Here is a 21,978-nt window from a genome sequence, read left to right as displayed (position 1 = left end):
AACTAAGTTGTCCTGCATGGATATCAAGCAAAGCATGGACCGGGATAGCCGTAGTATGTTGCAGCAAATTTGACGGTGGAGTAGCTGCGCGGAAAGACTCTTCCTACTCCTCTGGTACGTGAAAGGTACTGGGAAATCTGTAGCATCATATTATATAGACAATGTGATACCCTAGCATTTCTGACTATCGATACCTCATATTCGTTTCCTTTTGACGGAATTGTGTTCTCTTGTTTGTCAATCGTTTCGACCAAGTCATTCTTTTATTATTATCCATACTATGAAACGCTCTTTACTATTGGCTCTTTGGAGCACGGGGGTTTTGGGTGGTCCCTGTAAACCATCCAAGCCTTCAGAAACCTCAATCGCTGACGGCACACCAACTGAAAGCAACTACATCTCTTTAGATCTTTCATCCACATATCTAGACTCAACGAAAACGGGTCAAGATAGTGAGCATGAGACTACAACAGGGACTTATCCCCATGAGAGCGGTCAGATCTCAATGTCCATTCCCTTCTCCGAGTCTGACTTGAGCTCTCAAACACAAGGCTCTGGTTCCAATACTGTTGGTCTTCCAGAGGGCTCTGTTACTGGCACAGAATCTCTTCCAGAGCCTACTTCGGAGGGTGACAGTGTGCCAGGAACCAGTACTGGTGATGTTGACTCTGACGAGACTGCGGGAGGTGCGGGTAACTCCGGATCTCCTTCGTCTCCGCAGAGTGAGGGCCCTTCACCCACTGGCGTAGTCGTATCCCCTGGAGAGCAGTCTAGTTCTGCTACAAGCCCTGAGGACTCCGCAAACACCTCTGGCACTGTTTCTGGCTCCCCTGAAGGATCTTCTGGTACTCAAGTCAATACCGAAGTTTCTGATCAACCGACCGGGACTGTTGATGTACCTGGAGATTCTGGTAACACAGATGCCAACACAGCAACAAACTTTCCCACTACTATCCCTGGTGGCGTCCCTGGTGATGCCTCTGGCACTGTTACCAACCCTGAAGCTTCTGACACATCTGGTACTACTACAGTGCCAGGAGAACCTGAAGTTACAGACAGCCCCATTGGAATCTCTGAAGGCGTTTCTGGTGGCCCATCTGGAACTGCTACGATGCCAGAAGAGGGTGGCACCACTGCTCCTGGTGCAGGTCCTAGTGACGCTTCTGATACATCTTTCACAAACGGTGATTCCAATCCTACTGGAGTTGCCACAGATGGTTCCAGCGATGGAGTCCCAGCTCCTTCCCATGACTCTACCAATACGTCGGGTTCACCAGAGGAGACTATCTCTGCACCTGGTAACCCGGCTACTGGTACCGAGCAAGGTCAAGACACTGCCACACAGACCGGTTCAACTCCCGGCACTGACGAAGCCCCGACTGGTACAGAAACAACAGTTCCTGGCCCTGACCAGCCTGCCACCACTGCTCCTGGGAACACCATTCCAGATGACCAGGGCACTTTGACGCTGAGCAACGGTGACGGTTTCACATCTGCTACCTCTGAAGACGTTACCGGAGATCTTCCCGGAACTGTCACGACAGAAGCCAATGATTCGCCGACCACCATTCCTGGAAACGAAGACCAGACGACTGGATCTCCAGAGCAGTCAACTGGTGTCCCTAGCGACCAGAACACAGACGGCAACGCCAATGAGACATCTCTGGATCAAGATGATTCCTCAGCCGCCAGCACCACTGATGCAAACGCTGCTCAGCCAACGACCCAAGCAGACGACGCTACCACCGAACCTGTTCCTGACAACACTGGTGCCTCATCAACTGGATCCTCCGAAGTGAACAATGGCGCTAATACAACTGAGTCAGGGCCCGTTGAGACAACGGACTCGAACGACGTCCCATCGACAACACTTCCTGGTCCATCCGCCACTGCCAACCCAATCACCACCGCCGCTACTACTGCCACTGATATGCCAGTCGTGACGGAAGCCCCTCCTGGTTTCAATCCCAGCACTGTTACCGGCCATCCTGAGTGGACTTCCAACACTTGGATTACCACCACCTCTGATGGTTCCGAACCAACTGTTGTCCCAGTCCTCGTCGGTTGTGACGACTGTGGCGGGAGTGGCTCTGGAATTATTCTTTGGGGCTTCCCTCCTGTCCCAAACACTTGGTTTCAGCTCCCTGGTCTGCCCAAGTTTTCTTTCCCTTGTATTCCTCCTGCTTCCGGGTGTACATCAACGCCCGTTACTGAAGAGAGTGGAGAGAATGACGACGACAACGACGACGATGATGATGACGAATCTTCTTCAACTACCTGCACTGACAAGGTCACTGTCACTGATTGCTTTGTTGCCTGTACGACATACACTGGCCCAGCAGGAGAAACAGTGACCCCGGAGTGTCAGACAACCTGTACCAGGACACAGACAGGATGTAGTGTCACTGGCACAACCACAACTTCTTCTGCTGCAGCGTGTGGACCTTCTGGAGACAGCGAGTGCACCGCATGTAGTGTTGACCTTACTGCAAACGACGATTCTGAGTCATTGAAGCGAAGAGCTCTTGAACGAAGAGGCGGCGTGGATATCAAGACCAACATCGCAGGTTGTGATTGGTCTGGTAGTTCAGTCGGTGCTCCAAGATTCCCAGCGTACCCAGGCGGAAACCACGTTCTGAACAACGAGGCAGCCATTTCGTCTCAGAACTCTCCCTTGAATCAGATCAAGAGATGGTGGCGAACAACACGCAACACTGACTGTGTACCATCCCTCAACAACATTGGAGAAGCTCAGTATCCCAAGTCAGGTCTGACAGCTGTTGAAGGGCCTTCGATCGATCACGTTTATGAGAAGAGTATGCTCTTGGACTTTTGGAGGTACATCATTGATCCAACTGCTGCCGCTGTGGTTGGAATGACTGCCGGTACACCCAACAAGATCAACTGTGATGACATCAAGTCGTATGGTGGTATCAACTCGGGCACAAACCTGATTCAGAGGGTGTTTGACACTTACCCTGGTAGTGCAGAGGTTCTCATGCCCAGCAATGCTCAGTTCATGGATGACTTTATTGGTATGGATCAGTGGACCAACGGTAATGCAAAGGCTCAGATCACGGATCCTCAGGGAACCAAGGACCAAGCCGACAAGAAGACGACCCCTGGCAAAGCGGTTAAACCTAGCACGAGCATCAAGAATGCCGAGAGATGGATCAAGGACAAGTTGCTCTTCCTCGAGGCGTTGGCAATTGGTGTCGAGATGTTCAACGTTCAAGAGGCCAAGGATGCTCTCATTCGACAGAACCTCCGCATCTACCAAGCTCTGTAAGTCAACCTCTATCGCCTTTCACAACAATTTCTAACTCTGTCAATAGTGTCGACATGGACGAGAACGCCAAGAACTGTATGAAGGATGATGCCGTCATCAATGGCGTCTGGTCATTTGCAGACAAGTACCAAGCTTTCATGGCTGACAGATTCACCGGCAATGAACCTCACTCGATGAATCAGGGTGTGATCCATGCCAAGGACAAGCTTCTCACTGCACTGAAAACTGATGTTGCCAATGCCGCCAAGATCAAGAACATTCCTGCAGGTGAACTCAACTCATGGAAACAGAGGTTGGCCAACATGCAAGATGCGAACCGCGCTTGGGAAGTCTCAGTCACTTTCGTTTGGGCTGGGCCGACTACATCCAAGAGAGATACTGATGGTCTCTCTTGTGATCGTCCCAACCCATCTTTGACTACTGAGTCTACCATTGAGCCTACTACCGACTCTACCACATTTGCGACATCCATGAGAACATCATCTGACATCACGACGACCTCTGAAGAAGACGTACCTTCTACAACAGAGCAGGTCACTACCTCGAACAACCCACCTCCCTTGACGGATTTGCCAACGCTCACCCAGCAAGTCCCCGATTCCACTATCTCCACCCCCGATGGCAGCTCATGTGCTGAGACTGCGACTATCACCAACTGCAATGTCGGTGTCGGAGGAGGTCATGGTCTCGGAGGAAGTCACGGTGGACCTGCCTGCATTGAAAGGGAAACCTGCAACTCATGGGTCAACACGAAGACCACAAGCACAACTCCCTCACCAACGCCTACCCTCATAAAGCCCGATCCCGGCCAGAATGAGAAGCACTGCTACGACTCTGGCCAAAAGTCCAACTATGAGGCCATCACCTACGCTGCCGAGTCTTTCTGTCGTGATGTGGTGAATGACCAGGTCCAAGGTCCAGTCTGGTCGAACTATAAGCTTGAGGGCAAAAAGGTACCAAGTACGGGCTACCATTTCAAGCTTGCGTTCCAAGTGTATGAGGGGTGTATATGGACGGCGAACTATGATGAGTGCATGCGTTATATGAAGGTGCCTATTGATAGTTGCGACTGCTCGGCCCAGGGTAACAAGCAGGGTGGATGGGTTGAGAATAACTGCATTATGGCCAGGATCGATCCCAACAGTGGTATTTGATCGCATGTTTAGAGTTTAATGTATATATATTATTGTTAGCAAGCCGCATAATTAGATATTGTTTCTGTCTAGTATTTTGAAGTACTGTGCTCACATGTGACTGATGGTTCATTTACACATTGAAAAACACTCTTTCACTTCGTTAACAATGGATCGAGAATCGAAAGAAGAAGTAAGTAATGATAAATACATATGATCCCTAGCCTTAACAATTATGTTCCAATAAAGTTTCTAACCAACGAGTTGAACTTCTCAGGGTTTTGCCAAAACATAAAGTGACTGCCTTTTTCCTCAGCTGAGAAGGTATAGTCCTGGGCGGAAGGAATCTGGGTTGCAATCCACTCCACTCCCTGGTGAGGGAAAATACTAAGCTCTCCAGCGATAACAAACGTAGGGACATTGATGCGAGGAAGAACATCACGCCAGTCTCGAAATGCATGGTCAACCAAGAGAGTGCCGGCATTTTCATCGCTCATCTTCACGTTCTGCTCCATAATCCAGTCGTAGTCAGCCTCGGTGACATCGTCAGTGAACATGCTCCTAACCAAGGCCGGGCCTTGAGCTGCCATGTCTGCAGCGGTCTGGTAAACTGCATCAGGAGTGAGAATGGCACCCATCTCTTGGGCCTTCTCCTTGGGCCAGGTTGGATCGATGACAACATTAGCGGGCTGATCAACAAAGATAAGCTTGTAGATGAGCTTGTGAGAGTCAGGGTACTGGTCCCAGAAAGCCCAAGTGACGGAGCAACCCATAGAATGACCGACGATAGTAATGTCATTGAGTTGCAATTGTGTGACAAGGTCGTTCAAGTCAGCAGCGAAACGAGAAATGCAATAGCCATATTCGGGTTTGGCGGATTCTCCATGGCCACGCATATCATAGGTGGTAACTCTGAATCCATTCTTGGAAAAGTACTCGACCTGCTTCTTCCATTCTGAAGCAGTCTGTCGCCATCCAGAGATAAAAAGTAACTGCTTGCCAGCCTCAGGGCCGGTCTCGTTGTAGGTCAGGCTGACGCCGTCGCTGGTGGTAATGGTGCTTGTCTTCATCTTGATGATCGAGATACAGCCACTGATCGTTACGGCTAAGAAAGATGCCCAGAGAATCTAGATGGTAAAAGCGAAGAGAAGAAGGAGCTTCAACTTGGAGAGATGCTTGTCTGCCATCAGCGAAAATTGTTCCGGTGTCGGCTCGTGGTGTAGGACTTATGGTGAGACAGGTATCAGATCACTGTGTGTCAAGAGGAGGGATATTTATATGAAATGGTGCAAAGGCTCATACATCCGTTCAGTGTTCCAGCAACAGGGATCAGAGCGTATCGTAAGCCACAGTAAGCGGTGATCACCCACAAATCAATGCAATGTGACGCTGACCAGAGTGGAGGTTTGGGGTTTTCGACACCAAGGCTCAACGATCCATTGAAATACTGATATTTTCTTAGGCTGTGTTCAAGGAAGAATACCTCTGCTATTTGAAAACCGAGTTCTGACATTTGAATTGTTTAGGCCATTGCCATTAAAACTAACCCCAAGTCAAATGATTTAGAATATGAACATACTCCATCTATAAATGACCAATGCAATCCAGACCGCGTTTATTTGGTTAACCATATCCATGGCACCTTTGTTCTCCCTCACCTCCGGTTCCCTGGCATGAGAAACATTATAAATCTTTTGCTCTTCAAAATCCTTCTCAATCTTGTCAGGACCGCCGCACTTCTCATGAACAAGGTCAAGCTGTCCTTTCCAGTAATTATCATCAAAACCCCATAGCTCCATCTCTATCGAGGCATTCAGCATGGCGTTGATTACCATGCCGTAGCATGGGTGGCATGGCTCTTTGAATGTTTTCCCCTTTCCATAAGTACGATGGCCCCGTAGCTCGTCTATAACATCTGGAACAGAGTCAGTCTGGCGCCACGTGATTTATCGCCTAATACACACCAAAGCAATATCGACCTGTCTTGGTATCCCTGATACAGGTTGCGTTCCACATCTGTCGCATCTCATTGGCTACTTTGATAATGTTTTCGAGCTCTCGCGGGGGAAAGGCTCTGTTGAGGTCCTTGTCGCATTCCTCAGTAACCGTCTTATTCCATTGTTGGAAGGAGTCGAAGCAAGTTGTGATGCATACGCTGTCAGCCGTCGTATTACTTCCCAACCATCCTGCTGTACGAGATTGCCCAAACATCCTAATGTGCTCGTCGCAGTTAATTTCGGTTGTCAAGGCTTTGACGCAACGTTTGTCGAAAAAGTCGCTATAGTTGACATTTTCATCTGACCGGAACTTGAACGCGCCGGCAGTCGTCAAAAGGCTGACAGCAAGTATGAGGCTAAACATGATGGTGTCGGGTGGGAAGCAGAAGGTGAGTGAAGCGTCCAGTGTTCATCGTAAGGTAATGGGGCTTTCTGAGTTTTTATCGAAATGAGTGCGAACCGTGCACACTCGTATGAGTGGAGTGTTTACCAGGCCAATCCATCTTTTATGTAACTGTCTGTTGGTTCTAAGCAAAAAAATTACAAACACGTTCTCCAAATAGCTGTTACGTTATAGGGGCATGGACAAACCTTCCGAAGCTATCTCACACAACATCTGCTTTACCGCATATGACATAATCGTTCAACTCAAATGATTTCCGATTTGAATATATTTATATATTATGAGTCCTGTGCATGCGAAGTGATGGGGATTTGGTTATGTCTGAGTAGTAACCGATCGAAACGACCCTTGTTGGTGCTACTAACGTTTCCACTGTCAAGGAGATTAGTGTTGAGCTAAACATGTACCCTGGAATAACTCTACCCGTCGTCATATAACCGTGACCGACCTGAAGCCTGATAAATAAATCAAAAGTTTCCAACAGCGTTCTATATCTCGTTAGCGTGACTATTCAAGTTCAACAGTTTATTGCTATATGGACCTTCCCAAGTGAATCTACATTATTGCAAAATAGAAATTAAATATGTATTAGCATATGTCGACATATTATGTAGAGACTTGGAGATTGAGATTTATTAGAATCGGACTACGAATTTTAATTGAGTTGCTAGATGCCTCCTGTGCAGAAAGCGTCAGCATACCTAAGGGCAGCATCAGTGTCCCTAACTCTTCCACGAGCTGATCCATCCTGTTCAAAGCCATAGCGCAGGAATAATCCGAGCATCCGCGCCAAGAGGATCTTTTGCTTTACCTCTTCCTGGAGGCTCCCAACATGTATCCCAAACTCATTCCGGAGGTCTTTGGCATTTTCGTGGTAATGCCAGCCCGTCTTATCCATATAGCCAAGGATGTTCTCTAATGCCCATAGAGACATACCAAAAGGGTAAATTGTAGACTCTGCCCAGTCAATAACCCCTGTGATATAGCCATCATCAACAAGAATGTTGGTTTCGTTTAGATCACCGTGAGTAATCACGAAGGGGAGGGTGAATATTCTGGGAATACCCTTACGGACTAGGTTTAGAGTCCTTGAAAAGCGATCGGGTAGCTGCTGGGATAGTCGATCGAGATCAGTTTCAATTTCCTGGCGTAAGTCGCTGGCATCAGTTGGAGAGACCTGCTGCGCTCCCTTCCATGCCTCCGCAAAGAAACTGCCACTCGTTTTAATACTCGTTATCTCAAGTGACTGACATATCAACCTACCTGGCAAGATCGCCAACTGTCCGGAACTGCCTCGTCTCAAATTCTGCTTTTCTTTCCATTGAAATGTTCCTCGCTTGGATGTAGCATACACCAGAACATTTCTCCATCACGTAGACAGACAAAGGGTTTCGTCCACCAATTTGTCCATGATATATACATTGGGGAACGTACTTTGTATGTACCTCCATAGCGATGTTGACGTTCTTCATGTTGAGTTTCGAGCGGCCTGCTCGAAACTGGACGACGTCTGTGTCGCTCGACTCGCCAGTGACTGTATAACTCCATGAACCCTGTATAGGCATTGGCCTCACAGGTGCTCCGATGAGAGATGTGGCCTTGATGTCGCATTCCGCTCTCGTAGCTGTTGTAAGAGTTTCGAAAAACTACTGAATGCAGCCCTCGACTGAGTAAAACACTGGGCCCATAACCAAATGATATTAAACAACAGGGGTTTTGCAAAAGGCAAATGAACAAATCGAAAGCCCAGTCGCAGAGTCTTTATCTTTATAGGTATAGGCGGTGAGCGCTGATCTCGGCAACACCTCGGAAACCTTTAGGCAGCATTCATGCAGCATTATAGGTACGATCAGGGAGCCAAGCACATCTATCTGCAAGTCACTATTGTTTGAAGGTTTCCAAGGCGTAAGTCCCGAGGTATATATCTGTAAGTCATACTGTCTTCATAGCGATGTGCTACATCTACAGGGGGCCGTTCTAGACAACTAACTTAGTAGAGAAAGACACAAAAGGACATCAGTTGCATTATAAAACTATCAAGACCATCTAGTCTATAATATAGAGCCTACACGATCCAGTATATAGAGATGTCCAAGCCTACTTCCCTTCCGAGGTGACATGGTTCAGGATTCCCCTTGCCACAAGGCAGTCTCAGAAGTAGAATTTAGGATCGTCGTATCACAAAAACCATGTCACTTAATCCTACTCCAATATCTTTTGCCATTGATAACGAGCCTACTTAGCTATGTCACCGCAACGTTTCGTGTTACCGCATTCGTATAATAACATTGACAACAGCCGCGACCAATGAAAAGATAGCAGAGGGGGAAAAATATGGGGGACTGCGGATTTACTTTCGACCGACCCGCAGAACCCCCTTTGTATCGATTTCGGTCAGCAACGTGATTGAAATCCTGAATAACCAACAACTACTCAGCGAAGTATCTTCGACATTGGACCAACGATGCTGTCTGTAATCATACGGCATTTTCGCGTCTACTGGGCGTCATTCGTTGTTCTTCTATCAAGTCTATCGGATCAACTCCTACGGTCGACTTATTTCTCAGTTGTCAAAAGCCTAGAAATAAAATGGCAGAGCAATCGAGTCGAGGATGGCACCGATACGTCAGGACTGATGACAGAATCAAATACGAGCACCAGCAGTCTCAGTAGTGAGCGGTTCCTCGCTGTTACCGAGGACCAGCAAAACCAGGAAAAAAGAGCATTCATTGAATCCCTTGATCCAGACGCGATCTGTGAATTAGCATCAAGATACAACAAAGGGAAATGTTGCCGGGTAGTGGGCAAGGCCAACGGGAGTTTCAATGTGTGCTTCTTCATCAAATTTGAATCAGAAGAGATGAAGTGGGTTGTCAGAATCCCTATTCAACCCGCTTTTATTGACCCTTGGGATAAATTGATGAGCGAAGTAACGACTATGCAGTAAGGGACCTACAGCTCACCTACTTCCCAACGCGCACTGATCTTCATGCAGGTACCTCGAGCACCATACGCAGATTCCAGTCCCCCATGTTCGGGCTTATGGTCGCGACGTTTTGTTGACCAAGAGCGGCAAGGGATTGCAGATGTTTCTCATCACAGATTTCGTTGAGGGTAAACCGCTCGAAAAAAGGCGTTTGCTGGTGGCCAAGGAAGAGCACCGAAGAAGCTTTTACTCCCAACTAATCGATATCCTCATGGAGCTACATGCTCTTAGATTTCCATCGGTAGGCTCTCTAATGCCGAATCCTGAAGATCCGTCGTGCCCTGTTCTGGGCCCCGTCATGTCCATGTCTGCTGCCACACTTCGGTTATCCCCTCCGCTGCCGTTTTCTTCCGTCAGGGCATACATGAAATACCAGTTTAGCCTTGTGTCCAAGTTCTTCAAGCTTCCAGTTCGCGATCATACCGTTGAAGATATTCGAGAAGAACTATTTGCCCTTGACACCCTGGAGCGTATTTTCGATCAGCTTGCTGACCCTCAACACGACCATGGCCCCTTCATCTTGAACCATCAGGACTTACGAAGTCCCAACATCATCGTGGATGATCTGAATATTCAGGGCATAATAGACTGGGAGTTTTCATGTACTGTGCCACGCCAAATCTTTACGCCACCATCTTGGATCACAGGTCACGACTCGGTAGAGACAAACAAACAAATGCACGCTGAATTTTGCAGTGTTTTGGATAAGAAAAGTGTTAACAACGAACGTTGCAATGAGTTAAAAGGGCAGTGGTATGCCTGCGAGCCGAATGCCGACTACACGAAGACCAAGTTCTGCGTCGCTCACATACTACGTCGTCCTACCGATGCCACAGACATATTTTACGATTTTTTATCCTCTAACATTATCTGCAATGTGTCTGACAGTAACTTTGACGATGTGATTTCCAACTTCTTTCATGATCGTCCAAAACTTGCTTTGGATGCGCAACGTCGGGCTCAACAGTATGAGCGGTATACTCAGTACTTGAAAAATAAAGGATTGTACGAAACCGAATTAGATAAAATACTCGCCGAGTCAAAAACCATAAAAGCAAAATATGGCTGGCAATAATCCTTCTTCACTCAACACATTTATTTATGACTGTACATATTTGGCTCATTTTCTTTCGTATCTGGGCTAGTTCCTGAAGACTAGGATCCACAATAGCGGTCATCTTGGATAGTATCTGTGTTGGTGATATTGCCTTGGCGTTACTGGCATCGAGGTGTGCCCCATTGGCCAAAATGAGACGCCGGTGCAATATTAAATTAGATCCTACTCAATAATGGACAAGGAGCTTGAGGTGAGTAGCTCTAGGGTGCCATAAAAGCGGCACCCATTAGCAGATCGTGCCGCCATGTCGTTTATAAGCCAATAGAATCAAGATACATCAATTAGTCATCAAGGCTTAACTATGGCGCGTACCCCTTAGCTGACGCCCTACTCCGTACCAATATCGCTTTTCGACCTTCAGCAGCATTCCCACCTTTGCCGCATGTTGTCAATGTCTATCCGTCGAGGATGCTTGAAATCATTAAGCGCATTTTCACCGCCTCGTGGGCGCATTACGTTGCACGGCTTCTTTGGGCTTGGAAGTCTCGTCTAACCCACGTCTTCAGCCGCGATTCTTCTTCTCCATTCAATCTCAGGCCTCTCACAGAGCAACAGCACAAATCCAAGGTCGACGAATTCGTTGAATCAATTGACACGGATGCCATCTGTACTTTAGCCTCCAAGTATACCGGCGGGTTGCCCTGCACCATCCGATGTCGGCAACAGGGTAGCTTCAATGTGTGTTTCATCCTCGACTTTCCCGATAACCTTACCCGGATTGTCAGGCTTCCAATCGAACCAGCCGTTCATGACGTATGGGATAAGGTATGCAGTGAGGTTTGTACAATGCAGTAAGCCCAAGCTACTCTTTTGCTCCCAGCTGGTTCAAGACTAATATTGTGTTCATAGATATGTTCGAGACCACACAAATATTCCTATTCCTCGAGTATATGCATACGGTCGTAGTCGCCTTCGACACAATACTCTAGCGCGTCAAGTATTTATAGTGTCAGATTACATGGATGGGAAGTCCTTAACGAAAAGAATGCTTCGGGATAGCCCAGAAGATTTCCGGCGCCGATTTTTTGGGGACATTGTAGACATTTTCGCCCAGCTGCGAAGGATAGAATTTCCACAAGGAGGCTCGTTGATGCCGAACGCTGCGGTTGGAATCTGGCCTCAATTTTTTACGTCGATATTTCACAGAGAAGAAGCCTTCACCCCGCAGTCAGCGACGGACCATCGTTTCGGACCAAAAATCGCTGGTGCCATTTCGATGCGCAGGAATGAACTCCAAATTGATGGCTACACATCTCCGCCCTCTGCATTTACCACTGCCAATGACTTCTTCAGAGAACAATACCAATTACTTCAATATATGTGGAAAATGCCTTCTCAAGAACTTGGTAGGGAGGAAGCTGAACGCGACGAGTTTGCGCTGCACGCCTTAAGTTTGGAAGAAGCTCAAAACATTTCGGGGCTAAAGACAGATCCATCAGGAGACTCTTTCTATCTGTCCCACCCTGACCTTCGCGTTAACAATATTATTGTAGACGACGAACTTTGTATTCGCGGTATTATTGACTGGGAGTTCTCGGTTACAGTCCCGCGATACGCTTTTCTACCCCCATCATGGCTTACTGGTCATGATACAGGATCGATCATTTCTAGAGTCGATGTCTCATCTGAGTTTATGAGCGTTTTGTCATCGAAGAAGCATGAATCACACAGTCACTCTCAGCTTGCACAAGACTGGAGTTTTCAAGACGACCTCAGATTACCCATGGCATATATCTTTCTAGATCCATCTGACCTCGTGTTTATTTTCTATCGATATATCTACCCCAGACTCTACAAGAAACCGCGGAACGAGGTACTCCCTCTTTTTTTCCAACTTTCTGAGAATAAAGATCTACAAGCTGGTATAGAAAGACGACTGGATGCTTCCCAGCGGTACACCCAGTATCTGAAGGATCACAACCTCGTTGACGACAATGAAACATCGGAATTACAACAAATCCGTCAGTGGACTGCGGACACACAAAAGACCTTGGAACAGTTATCCAAATGGAGTGATGAAACTCAAGACAAACTAGCACGGTTGGATAGAGAACGACCTATGCAATTTGAACAAGGGAAGCAAGTGTGAGGCATACTTACGCAACTGACCCCCGTTACATCAGGCGCATAGAACGCAAGTTTGTCCGTTTTTCTTTCAAGCTCCAAAGGTCACTGGGAGAACTTTCACATTCGAGTTAGGCTGGTCACTCTAGTCCACTAAAACACTGCAGCTAAAATCAGACTTGCCACGAATTCATGCATATGCAGCCAAGACTTGTTGTTGGTGTGTCCCCGTACACTTTGACTATATAGAGCCTGTCTGCCACCAGTGACCTTGTGTAACTCCTTAACACATCAATTTGCACGAGATTATCTCTTAACGATTCTAAATTCTTAACGATTCTAAATTATCTCTACTAAATAAACCGGTCAGTTGATCTATTCCGCAAGTAATTTGGATGATGCATATCTAATTCCTGAAGAATTAATCTTGTCTAAGAACAATGGACGATGAAACTCGCAAAAAGTTCAAACAAGAACTTGAAAATATGATCAAGGATGCGACTGGAAAGGAGCAAGCGGCTCGGGACCTGCAGCGTCAAGCTGACCAGATGAGAGATATGATGGAGTTGCTTTCTGAACGCGGCTCAAGCTCCCGATCACGAAGAAACAAAGGGGAAGCGGCCGATATGGAAACCCAGATTATGCAGTTAGAGCAGCAAGCAGTTAGACAATTGGAAATCGTCCAGGATCTATGGAATAAGATACATACGATGCAAGAGGAGGAGCAGAGACATTGACCACAAGCCTAAATTGACTAGCTACTAAGGATAAGCCTGTAACTAGATTCAGTTGAATGTCTTGAACACTTTTACTCTCTTGGAAAGATGCCATTAACGGGTCTGCCATTGCTCCAAATGAGTATGACGCGACGGAATTAATATTTCTACTTTTGAGAGTTGTTATTTGTGGGGTTAGGAAGTAAGTTTAACTCAAAAAGTCTCCGTGGAACGTTTCCTGTAAGATAAGATAGAGTCACGACTGGATATGTAAATGGATAGATATGCATGGACCTTGATGCAGGAGAGACTATATATACCAAAGCTATGCAATGACAAGAAAATTGCATTTAACGAGAGAATTGGCAATAAATATGCCCGCTAATAAACATGTGAGGCGAATTTGACATTCCTCAAGTCCCTCTCACTACCTTACTCCATGAGAACAAGGATAATAACAAAAAAGCCCCAGATCAGACTATGAAACTATCCTCCATCAACTTGGTGGCACCACCCTTCCTCCTCATCCTCAGTTTTGCCTCCACAGGTGGTGTTGGCAGATGACCAAGGTTAAAGAATGCTGGTTTGATATGGTCTAGTTCAAAATCATAATTGGCTGCCAAATGAGCCAAGAATATCTTTGTTAAAGCAGATGCAAATTGTCTTCCCGGACAAGCATGTTTTCCGAAACCGAAAGAAAGGTATTCCTCAGAAAGCGAAATCATTCGATGTGCAGTACTGGGCTTTTCCTCATCTTGGGAGAGTTGCAGAAATCGAAAAGCGTCGTATTTGTAGGCATTGGGGTATATATCCTCATCATAATGTACGCCACATGCCGAGACACCGATACGAGACCCAACGGGAAGATGAAGCCCATATTCCTTGAGTGTGATTCCCGCAGGTTGCATGACTTGCACACTGAGAGCCTTGAGTGCTGTATGTAGCCTTAGAGTTTCCTTGATTGCGCTGTCTGCGAGGTGCAGCTTGTTGACGCTATCCAGATCGATCTTGTCTGATACCGCTTCTTCATACTCTTGTTTCAAATTGTTCCAAATCTCAGTTGAGCAATCACTCGCAGTGATCTTGAACAGGGTGTTTGTCATGGCAAGCGTGGTTGACTCCAAAGCGGCCATGATGGTGGCGAAGAGGCGACAGGCTATCTTGTCGGCCATGTTATCCCGAGGTTCTTTCTTGCGAAGGGCTTCCTCGATATGCCATGTCATGACGTTCTCTTGTGAAAGAGTCTTCGAAGCTCCAGTCTCAATCTCAACGATCCTCTTTTCGATATATGGACCAAGGATCTTCATCGATCTCTTGAGGTACATACGGTTGAGAAGTAAGATGAACCGACAAGAGAAAGGCTTAAGAAAAGAAGGGAAGAACGATATAGCTATCGCACTTGGTATGACCGTGCTGGAGAATTTGTCCAAGTTGTCCACGAGTTGCTGGTCACGACCTATTCTGCGATTAGTAATAGTTCACCCGTAAAATAAGAGTTCCTTACACAGATCATCACCAATAACAAGCCAGGCAATTACTTTTGTAAAAACAGATCTGACAAGAGGGAAGATCTGTACTTCCTTCCATTCCGTGTCGCGTCCAAAGGTTTGGCTGATCGAAGATTTCAGTTCCTCACCAAGTCTTGGTATGAGACTGGAAACGTGTCTGTTCATCTGGACCCGAAGAACATCGTAGACGGCAGTCTCCTTCTGGACGGACGAGTCAAAGAAGGCGTATTTCGCTGCGACAAGCTCATGTTGTATAGGTGTGGGGCTCAACACGCTGTCACTCTGAGTCGTCATCCAGTGAATGAGATGTTGGGGCAGAAGTATGTCTGGTCGACTGAATGGCATAGCGACGGCGCAAATAGCACCATTCTTACAATACTGCAGACACTTTTAGTCCATGTATTAGCGCCATCGGATAGTTGTTATACCTTTTGGTATGCGTTAATCATGACATCTGACATATTCCATATTCCTCGAATTTGCATAAACAAATAAGGAGTAAAGCCTTTCCCGGCCCCTGACCATGGTACCTCGCGTGGGACTCTGGAAAGATGAGTCGAAGAGGCGACAAGGCGCCATATAATGACGAGAAGGGGAAAGATGCAAAGATAAATCATGATGGCTTGATTTTACTATGTTTCTTTTGGACGGACTCAGAAGAGCGATGTGACCAAAAGAAGAGATATGGATCTATTTATATGTAAATGGTAATGCTGCAGTCGACCCAACTGCCCTCTTTTTTATTTTCAACCCTCGCTCTGCCGCCTGCATCTTGTCTCATGAGAACTTCACTTCAAAAATGTGTCTGAAAGGATGAATGACTTGTGCGCTTTGACGGTGGGGGAAGAGATGTGCGCCTAACTGCATTATGATCTGAGCTTGGCGGCCCACGCGTACCAATGAAACAATTTTCAAATGCAAGTATTGAGGTATTTGTTGGTTGTTGGCTGTTGGTTCTCGGTTGTTTTCTCAATCAGAATTCTATTTTTATGAGGTAACGAATTACATATCTTTGTAGGCCTATTTTTGCTGTTGGCTGTGTTATTTTGTTCCTCTATTGCCTGACAGTAGTGGGACCAACTGCATATTCCACGTAGCTTTGCGTGACTACTGCATTAGAATTGCCGGGAGTTTGAAAGCGTTGTGTCTTTGACCTAACTGCCACCTGCCACTTTTTCAAGTATATTTTCAAGCGTTTTGTGACTTTGCTAGAGCCGCCGTTGATTGAAAGACATGGATTGGTCAATCTATAGGTCTCCCTGGACATCAAGATACATACGCCGAAAGGCTGCAGCTGTGAAATATCCAATTAAATGCTTGCTTCATTCAATGTTTCAATGTCAAAGTTGTAGCGCTAGAGCGCTACACTGGTCCCTGCCAGCTGCAGTAGCATTCCATTCGGTTAGCCTCCCCACCTAGTCTCGGCTGATGTTGATCACATGGGTAGGGTTGAACACCCTCGTAGAAAAGACGTTCATTCATGAAGTATTTGACGGCAAGATAGTAGTGGTTTCAAGTGCTCGAATCCTACGACCAGCTATGAATAAGTTGTCTACCAGTGCCTTTGTTCTGATTATCAATTATTCAGGTTACCTGAGCGTTCTAATAATATCTGTTGTCTTGGTCCGTTGTTTTGAGAACGAGCCCAATCGTCAAGTCCAGCTAAGTGCACAAAATCATTCAAGTCAATTGTTGTATATCGGATAACAGTCAAGACATGCGAACTTCCCCAATAGCGCATGGTTAACTTTAATTTCTCTGGATAAATCGTGTTAGATCTGGCTACCCTGTAATGACACAATTGAGTTAGTGTGATTTATATTTATACAGAGCTGGACATTCCCACCAAAGCTGAACATATGTCAAAGCGCCTCCACTGGGACATAGAGTAGTAAGCGTCCAGCCAACAGACTCTCAAACTCATGGCTCTGCAAGAAGAGTGTCGTTTGCAGCTTCAGCGCGCACGATGGAATTGGAAGGATGTTAAACCAATGATGATCCACATACAGAAGAATCGTTAGTTTACATATTAAAGTTAGCGGCCCGTTGACCCCTCCCGTCCCCACACCCCGCACCCGGCGAGCCTCGGTTGATTTCTTATCGATAAAAGCCAACCTAGTCCGTGGTACTTGGCCTGTGTTTGTCTGCTTCGTCTTTCATTAATCTTTTCCTACATAACGATAAACCCATATTCTTCCAAGCTACATATACAGAAAAATCACGCATCATGTCAGGTCCCGGTGTTGGTTTTGAGTACCCGCCCGTCGAGGTGAAGTGGCTGCAGCGCGACGTCCTACTATTCGCCAACACCATCGGCGCTACCGTTGACGAGTTACATTTCCTCTACGTTCGTCGCCAATCTTTGTGGGGGTACCGAGCTCATACTGACAGAAAATAGGAGTTTGACCCAAAGTTCGCCGTCTTCCCAACCTACCCCGTCATCCTTCGTAAGTCTTGTTCCTTGTGTATATAGCCCAAATATTAACCTTTAATAGCTTTCAAGAAGGACTCCCAAGAAGTAGTCGACTACTACAAGGCCAATGAAGCTATTCAGATCCCCGGTATCCCCAAGCTAGACTACAAGCGCGTTGTCGATGGTCAGCGAAGAATTGAATTTCTCCAGGCCCTCCCAACCACTTCAGCCGGCCGTAAATTCGAGATCCGTCAAAAGGTCATTGGTGTCTACGACAAGGGCCGTCCTGGAACTGTCCTCGAGACCGAGACTAACCTGTTGGACGTTGAGAGTGGCGAGGTGTACGCCCGTGTCATCAGCAGCGGCTTCTTTATTGGACAGGGCAACTGGGGCGGTCCCAAGGGTCCTGCCACTAAGAACTACCCCCCGCCAGAAGGGAGGGCACCTGACGCTACGATTGAGGTGCAGACCAACGCCGAGTCGGCGCTTCTCTATAGGTTGAACGGTGATTACAACCCGCTGCATGCTGATCCTGAACCCGGGCTGAAGATGGGTCTCGGAGGGACGATTATGCACGGATTGTATTCATGGAACTCAACGGCCCATGCACTGTTGAAAGAGCTGGGCGGTGGAGATCCTACCAACATCAAAGAGTACCAAGCAAGGTTTGCTAGTCCTGTGAGGCCGGGCGACAAGTTGGTTACGCATGCGTGGGTCATGGAAAATGAGCAAGGAGAATGGTCTGAGGTGAGGTTTGTGACGCAGGTCGCTGGTGGTAAGGTTGTTTTAAGTAATGGACTAGCTTTGATAAAGGTTACTAGCCAGGCAAAGAGCAGGCTGTAGTTAATATGAGAATAATGGGTAGTGTTAGATAGCAATAGTTGTTGATCGCGCCACCGATGACTATATTGACGTCTGGGAATCGAATATTCAAATCTACGATAACGAGTACAAGAACATATATAATTAAGGACAAGCCAGATGGATATATTCAGGTCTCACGAAGCGGTAACGTGTTTAATTTCGCTCTTAAGAGTATCAGAAGCCAATCTAATTTATACATTCTTAACATTGATGCTGAATGGAGCTCTACATAGCCTGTCACCAGTGGTGGTATCCTTAACAGTAACATGAGCTTCTCAGTGTCGCCGAGAAGTTGTGCTGATGGTCGATCACTTTACCATCGGTAATAGCAAGAGCACTGTAGATTCTAAAATATAAGGTCATAATTGTATGCATTTTATTAATTATTATTATAATGTTGGGGATTATTTACTACAGAGCGTCGTAGGAAAACGCCAAGCTAGGCAGCAGCAGTAAAATTCTCCACTGTTTGTTGGTTGGGTAAAAAGTCTGTTTCTTTTACGTAGAGTTTGAGGGGTTCTCTCTTAAACCTCTTCACACCTAATATATCGTCGAAATGTTCCAAAAAGCACCTATCCCCGAACTTGTAGGACGCCAGAAAAGAGTAGAAGATAGCCCAACATCCCTGGGCTCTGCTATCAACGTTGGCGATCTCACGGCATTGCGGCGCTTCCTCTCAGATAAGCCAGACGAACCCCTCGGATCATACGGCGCGCCGCTTCACTTAGCAATCTATCTAGAGAAAGAAGAAGCCGTCGATATTTTACTGGAAGCTGGGGCAGACCCGCTCAAAGAGCCGCATATTCTCGACCTGGAGTACCTTACAACACCATTCGGACTGGCTGCTCGTCTAAACAACCATGCCATTCTCAAAAAGATCTGGCAACACATTAATCCTGATATCAACGGCTACGATATCAAGGGATTCGATAGCTGTTTGGTAGAAGCAGCACAATATGGCGAAACCGCTACATTAGGTGAGCTTTTGCGCTGGGGTCAGAATAATTGGTCGTCTGGGTCGAGAAGTAAGGCCTTAAGTGCGGCAGCGGATAATTGGCATGTGGAAAATCTCGAATTGCTTCTCTCCGAAAAGATTCCCTTTGAGAAAGAGGCACTGACCGATGCATTGGCTCATATAACTGTCAGCAAGCTATGCTTTGAACGCCGAGATCAGACCCAAGCTGAAATCGCTGCACAGTCACAGTCAATTAAGGTTCTTATGGCTGCTGGGGCCGATCCAAGTAAGCCTGGGCCTAGGTGGATATGTGAGCCTCTCCTTATATGGACCGCTCTGTGCAGACAATTGCATTATTGTCTGAAGGCATTTCTTGATAATGGTGCAGACCCTAATCTCACCAATAGTCAAGGACAGACTGCATTGCACTACTTAGGAGCCCGTGTCAAGAGGGATAACTTTTTCAGGCGAAAGTTGGAGGACAATGAACCGACCGAGGATGTATTTCGCACTCTTCTTGCCTTCAATGCCTCTATCTTGCAACAGGACCTATTTGGAAATACTCCTCTGCACTTTGCCGCATATGGATCACCTATTGAAATCCTCCACCTACTTCTTTCAAGCATACCAATTGAATCGCGGAAAATTGCTCTCACCATGCCTAATCATAATGGCGAAACGGCGTTACATTTTGCATCTGCAGGAGGCCGAATCAACACCATCAAGTATCTCTTGTCCGATGATGTCTGCTTGAATATCAACGTAACTGCCTCCATGGGCTGGACACCGTTGCTGAGGGCACTAGCGCCCACAGTGCCCGAACTGCAAGACCTATCACTACCAGGAAAAATTGAGACAGCTCAGCTACTTCTAGCCCAAGGCGCCAATCCTTCTACAATTGCGCACGATGGTTGGACACCACTCCATTGTCTTGCTATGAATCCTAACAATTGGAAACGTGAATTCAGGGAAGAAATATCACGACTAGTCGAGACACTGCTGTTGAGTGGTAACTCTATTGACAGTCGCGCTTCCTTCGCGTTTGACAACCCTCTGAGTCCCACAAAAAGGAGACATGGAGTGCAAGAGGGCATATACTGCGGATGCCGAGAGTCACAGTATATCGAATCACCGACTGAGTGGGACAAAGTTCGTCGTTTCGATCTTACAACATTACACATTGCTGCGGAGTTTGGAGCACTCGATGTTGTAGTAGCTTTACTCAGACATGGGGCTGATCCTACAGCTGAAGACTCTGAGGGTAACTCCCCAGCGAGGTTAGCGGGTAATTCTAGAAGATATCTCTCCCACAGTGAAGCTCGAGGTACAATTATGACAACTCTGATAGACGCTGGAGGGACATATTGAGTTGATAAATCATTCGTGTTCGATTCTATCAAATCTAGATATCGTTGGTTCCAATTTTATGCTATCTTAATTGCTATGTTAGACGTCCCTCTAGTCTAGTGCCCTATCCGACGGACAAGGACAGTAAATTCGTAACGTCCAAGTTTCGTAGCCTGCAACTACCAGTCTCAATTCTTTTCCGGATTATCCGCCTCTCGAGTAATCTTTTGTCCAGCTGCGGCAAGCTGCTCCTCAGCGAGCAGGTTCCGTTTTTGATCTTCGTTTTCGAGCTTGACGTTTTGAAAGAAAAACATCATCAGAAGCAGAGGAATAGAAAGTGAAAGGGACCCAATGGCTAGTGTTTGCTGCGTAGAGCGGTAACTAAGATTGATCGCATCTCTAGTTGGCGTGCCAAGTTTGTAGCTCTGTGCCGTCACTATCGAACGGAAAATAGCGGTACTATTGGCTTTGTCACTTTCTGGGAGATTACTCAAAAGCCGTCGTGGTAGAAAGGTATTCCAAAGAGCTCCACTGACACTGAGAACCAGGTTAGCCTTTGATGTGAGAGGGTGAGATAGAGTAGCCTGCCTATTGCCAACATTGGCACCGAACACAGACGAGGACAGAAACATGGCTGTTGCGATACCAATCTCGTGATTTGGAACAGCAGCTTGTAAAGAGACTTGAAGCGGCACCTGCGCAAAACCTCGACCTAGGCCGAGCAACACTTGTCCAGTTGTAAGAGCTGCTTCATTGGCTACTCGAGCTCCATCGATGTTGGTAAAATAGATGGGTAGTCCGTTAGCCAGAGTGACCATTAAAAACCCAAGAATGATAAAAGGCTTAGTATGTTTGACGAATCTAATAGCAAAGCCAATAACGAGACCACCAAGATTGAGGGCAACTCTTCGAGAGTTACTGTGATAACAAGTTAGAAGTGTAATATTCCATGTTCGACACGGTACTCACTCTATGCGGACTGCATGTCCGGGAGAATAACCTCCAGCCACCTGCAGGAAACTGGATGCCAACGTCCTGTAAGTTGAATCTGACATGGCAATCATACAAACCGAAGCACAAGCAAGTATGACATTGCGGTTTTTGATCATACGGAACGGAACGATGGGCTTTTTTGCATAGCGTCCGTCCCAGACCAAGAATCCAACAAACGTCAACACGCCGACAA

The 21,978-nt window shown here is 46.7% G+C and overlaps 11 protein-coding genes across 11 annotated transcripts; 6 read left to right on the top strand and 5 right to left on the bottom strand.

Moving 5' to 3' along the window:
• Positions 1 to 505: 505 nt before the first annotated feature.
• Positions 506 to 4,443, top strand: FPOAC1_000055 (uncharacterized protein; the record flags this gene model as incomplete). The annotated part of the gene is made up of 2 exons (XM_044844675.1): positions 506 to 3,285; positions 3,336 to 4,443. The coding sequence occupies 2 exons, from the start codon at positions 506 to 508 to the stop codon at positions 4,441 to 4,443; spliced, it is 3,888 nt and encodes a 1,295-aa protein (XP_044710591.1).
• Positions 4,444 to 4,655: 212 nt separating this feature from the next.
• On the bottom strand, positions 4,656 to 5,492 carry FPOAC1_000054 (uncharacterized protein; the record flags this gene model as incomplete). Its single annotated transcript, XM_044844674.1, has 1 exon — positions 4,656 to 5,492. The coding sequence occupies one exon, from the start codon at positions 5,490 to 5,492 to the stop codon at positions 4,656 to 4,658; it is 837 nt and encodes a 278-aa protein (XP_044710590.1).
• A 492-nt stretch (positions 5,493 to 5,984) lies between these two features.
• FPOAC1_000053 (uncharacterized protein) lies at positions 5,985 to 6,783 on the bottom strand (the record flags this gene model as incomplete). The annotated part of the gene is made up of 3 exons (XM_044844673.1): positions 5,985 to 6,337; positions 6,387 to 6,507; positions 6,577 to 6,783. The coding sequence occupies 3 exons, from the start codon at positions 6,781 to 6,783 to the stop codon at positions 5,985 to 5,987; spliced, it is 681 nt and encodes a 226-aa protein (XP_044710589.1).
• A 706-nt stretch (positions 6,784 to 7,489) lies between these two features.
• FPOAC1_000052 (uncharacterized protein) lies at positions 7,490 to 8,387 on the bottom strand (the record flags this gene model as incomplete). Its single annotated transcript, XM_044844672.1, has 2 exons — positions 7,490 to 8,033; positions 8,086 to 8,387. The coding sequence occupies 2 exons, from the start codon at positions 8,385 to 8,387 to the stop codon at positions 7,490 to 7,492; spliced, it is 846 nt and encodes a 281-aa protein (XP_044710588.1).
• A 1,295-nt stretch (positions 8,388 to 9,682) lies between these two features.
• FPOAC1_000051 (uncharacterized protein) lies at positions 9,683 to 10,883 on the top strand (the record flags this gene model as incomplete). Its single annotated transcript, XM_044844671.1, has 2 exons — positions 9,683 to 9,765; positions 9,818 to 10,883. 2 exons carry the CDS (start codon positions 9,683 to 9,685, stop codon positions 10,881 to 10,883), a joined length of 1,149 nt encoding a protein of 382 aa, XP_044710587.1.
• Positions 10,884 to 11,097: 214 nt separating this feature from the next.
• FPOAC1_000050 (uncharacterized protein) lies at positions 11,098 to 13,014 on the top strand (the record flags this gene model as incomplete). Its single annotated transcript, XM_044844670.1, has 3 exons — positions 11,098 to 11,115; positions 11,211 to 11,716; positions 11,775 to 13,014. 3 exons carry the CDS (start codon positions 11,098 to 11,100, stop codon positions 13,012 to 13,014), a joined length of 1,764 nt encoding a protein of 587 aa, XP_044710586.1.
• A 415-nt stretch (positions 13,015 to 13,429) lies between these two features.
• FPOAC1_000049 (uncharacterized protein) lies at positions 13,430 to 13,726 on the top strand (the record flags this gene model as incomplete). Its single annotated transcript, XM_044844669.1, has 1 exon — positions 13,430 to 13,726. The coding sequence occupies one exon, from the start codon at positions 13,430 to 13,432 to the stop codon at positions 13,724 to 13,726; it is 297 nt and encodes a 98-aa protein (XP_044710585.1).
• A 452-nt stretch (positions 13,727 to 14,178) lies between these two features.
• On the bottom strand, positions 14,179 to 15,507 carry FPOAC1_000048 (uncharacterized protein; the record flags this gene model as incomplete). Its single annotated transcript, XM_044844668.1, has 2 exons — positions 14,179 to 15,161; positions 15,210 to 15,507. 2 exons carry the CDS (start codon positions 15,505 to 15,507, stop codon positions 14,179 to 14,181), a joined length of 1,281 nt encoding a protein of 426 aa, XP_044710584.1.
• A 1,933-nt stretch (positions 15,508 to 17,440) lies between these two features.
• Positions 17,441 to 18,469, top strand: FPOAC1_000047 (uncharacterized protein; the record flags this gene model as incomplete). The annotated part of the gene is made up of 3 exons (XM_044844667.1): positions 17,441 to 17,560; positions 17,612 to 17,660; positions 17,709 to 18,469. 3 exons carry the CDS (start codon positions 17,441 to 17,443, stop codon positions 18,467 to 18,469), a joined length of 930 nt encoding a protein of 309 aa, XP_044710583.1.
• A 577-nt stretch (positions 18,470 to 19,046) lies between these two features.
• FPOAC1_000046 (uncharacterized protein) lies at positions 19,047 to 20,813 on the top strand (the record flags this gene model as incomplete). The annotated part of the gene is made up of 1 exon (XM_044844666.1): positions 19,047 to 20,813. One exon carries the CDS (start codon positions 19,047 to 19,049, stop codon positions 20,811 to 20,813), a length of 1,767 nt encoding a protein of 588 aa, XP_044710582.1.
• Positions 20,814 to 20,980: 167 nt separating this feature from the next.
• On the bottom strand, positions 20,981 to 21,901 carry FPOAC1_000045 (uncharacterized protein; the record flags this gene model as incomplete). The annotated part of the gene is made up of 2 exons (XM_044844665.1): positions 20,981 to 21,710; positions 21,762 to 21,901. The coding sequence occupies 2 exons, from the start codon at positions 21,899 to 21,901 to the stop codon at positions 20,981 to 20,983; spliced, it is 870 nt and encodes a 289-aa protein (XP_044710581.1).
• Positions 21,902 to 21,978: the final 77 nt, after the last annotated feature.

The sequence above is a fragment of the Fusarium poae genome, chromosome 1, assembly GCF_019609905.1.
Source record: "Fusarium poae strain DAOMC 252244 chromosome 1, whole genome shotgun sequence".
NCBI lineage: Eukaryota > Fungi > Ascomycota > Sordariomycetes > Hypocreales > Nectriaceae > Fusarium > Fusarium poae.
The sequence above is the reverse complement of the archived record's forward strand: the minus strand, read 5'-3'. Positions and strand labels throughout refer to the sequence as shown.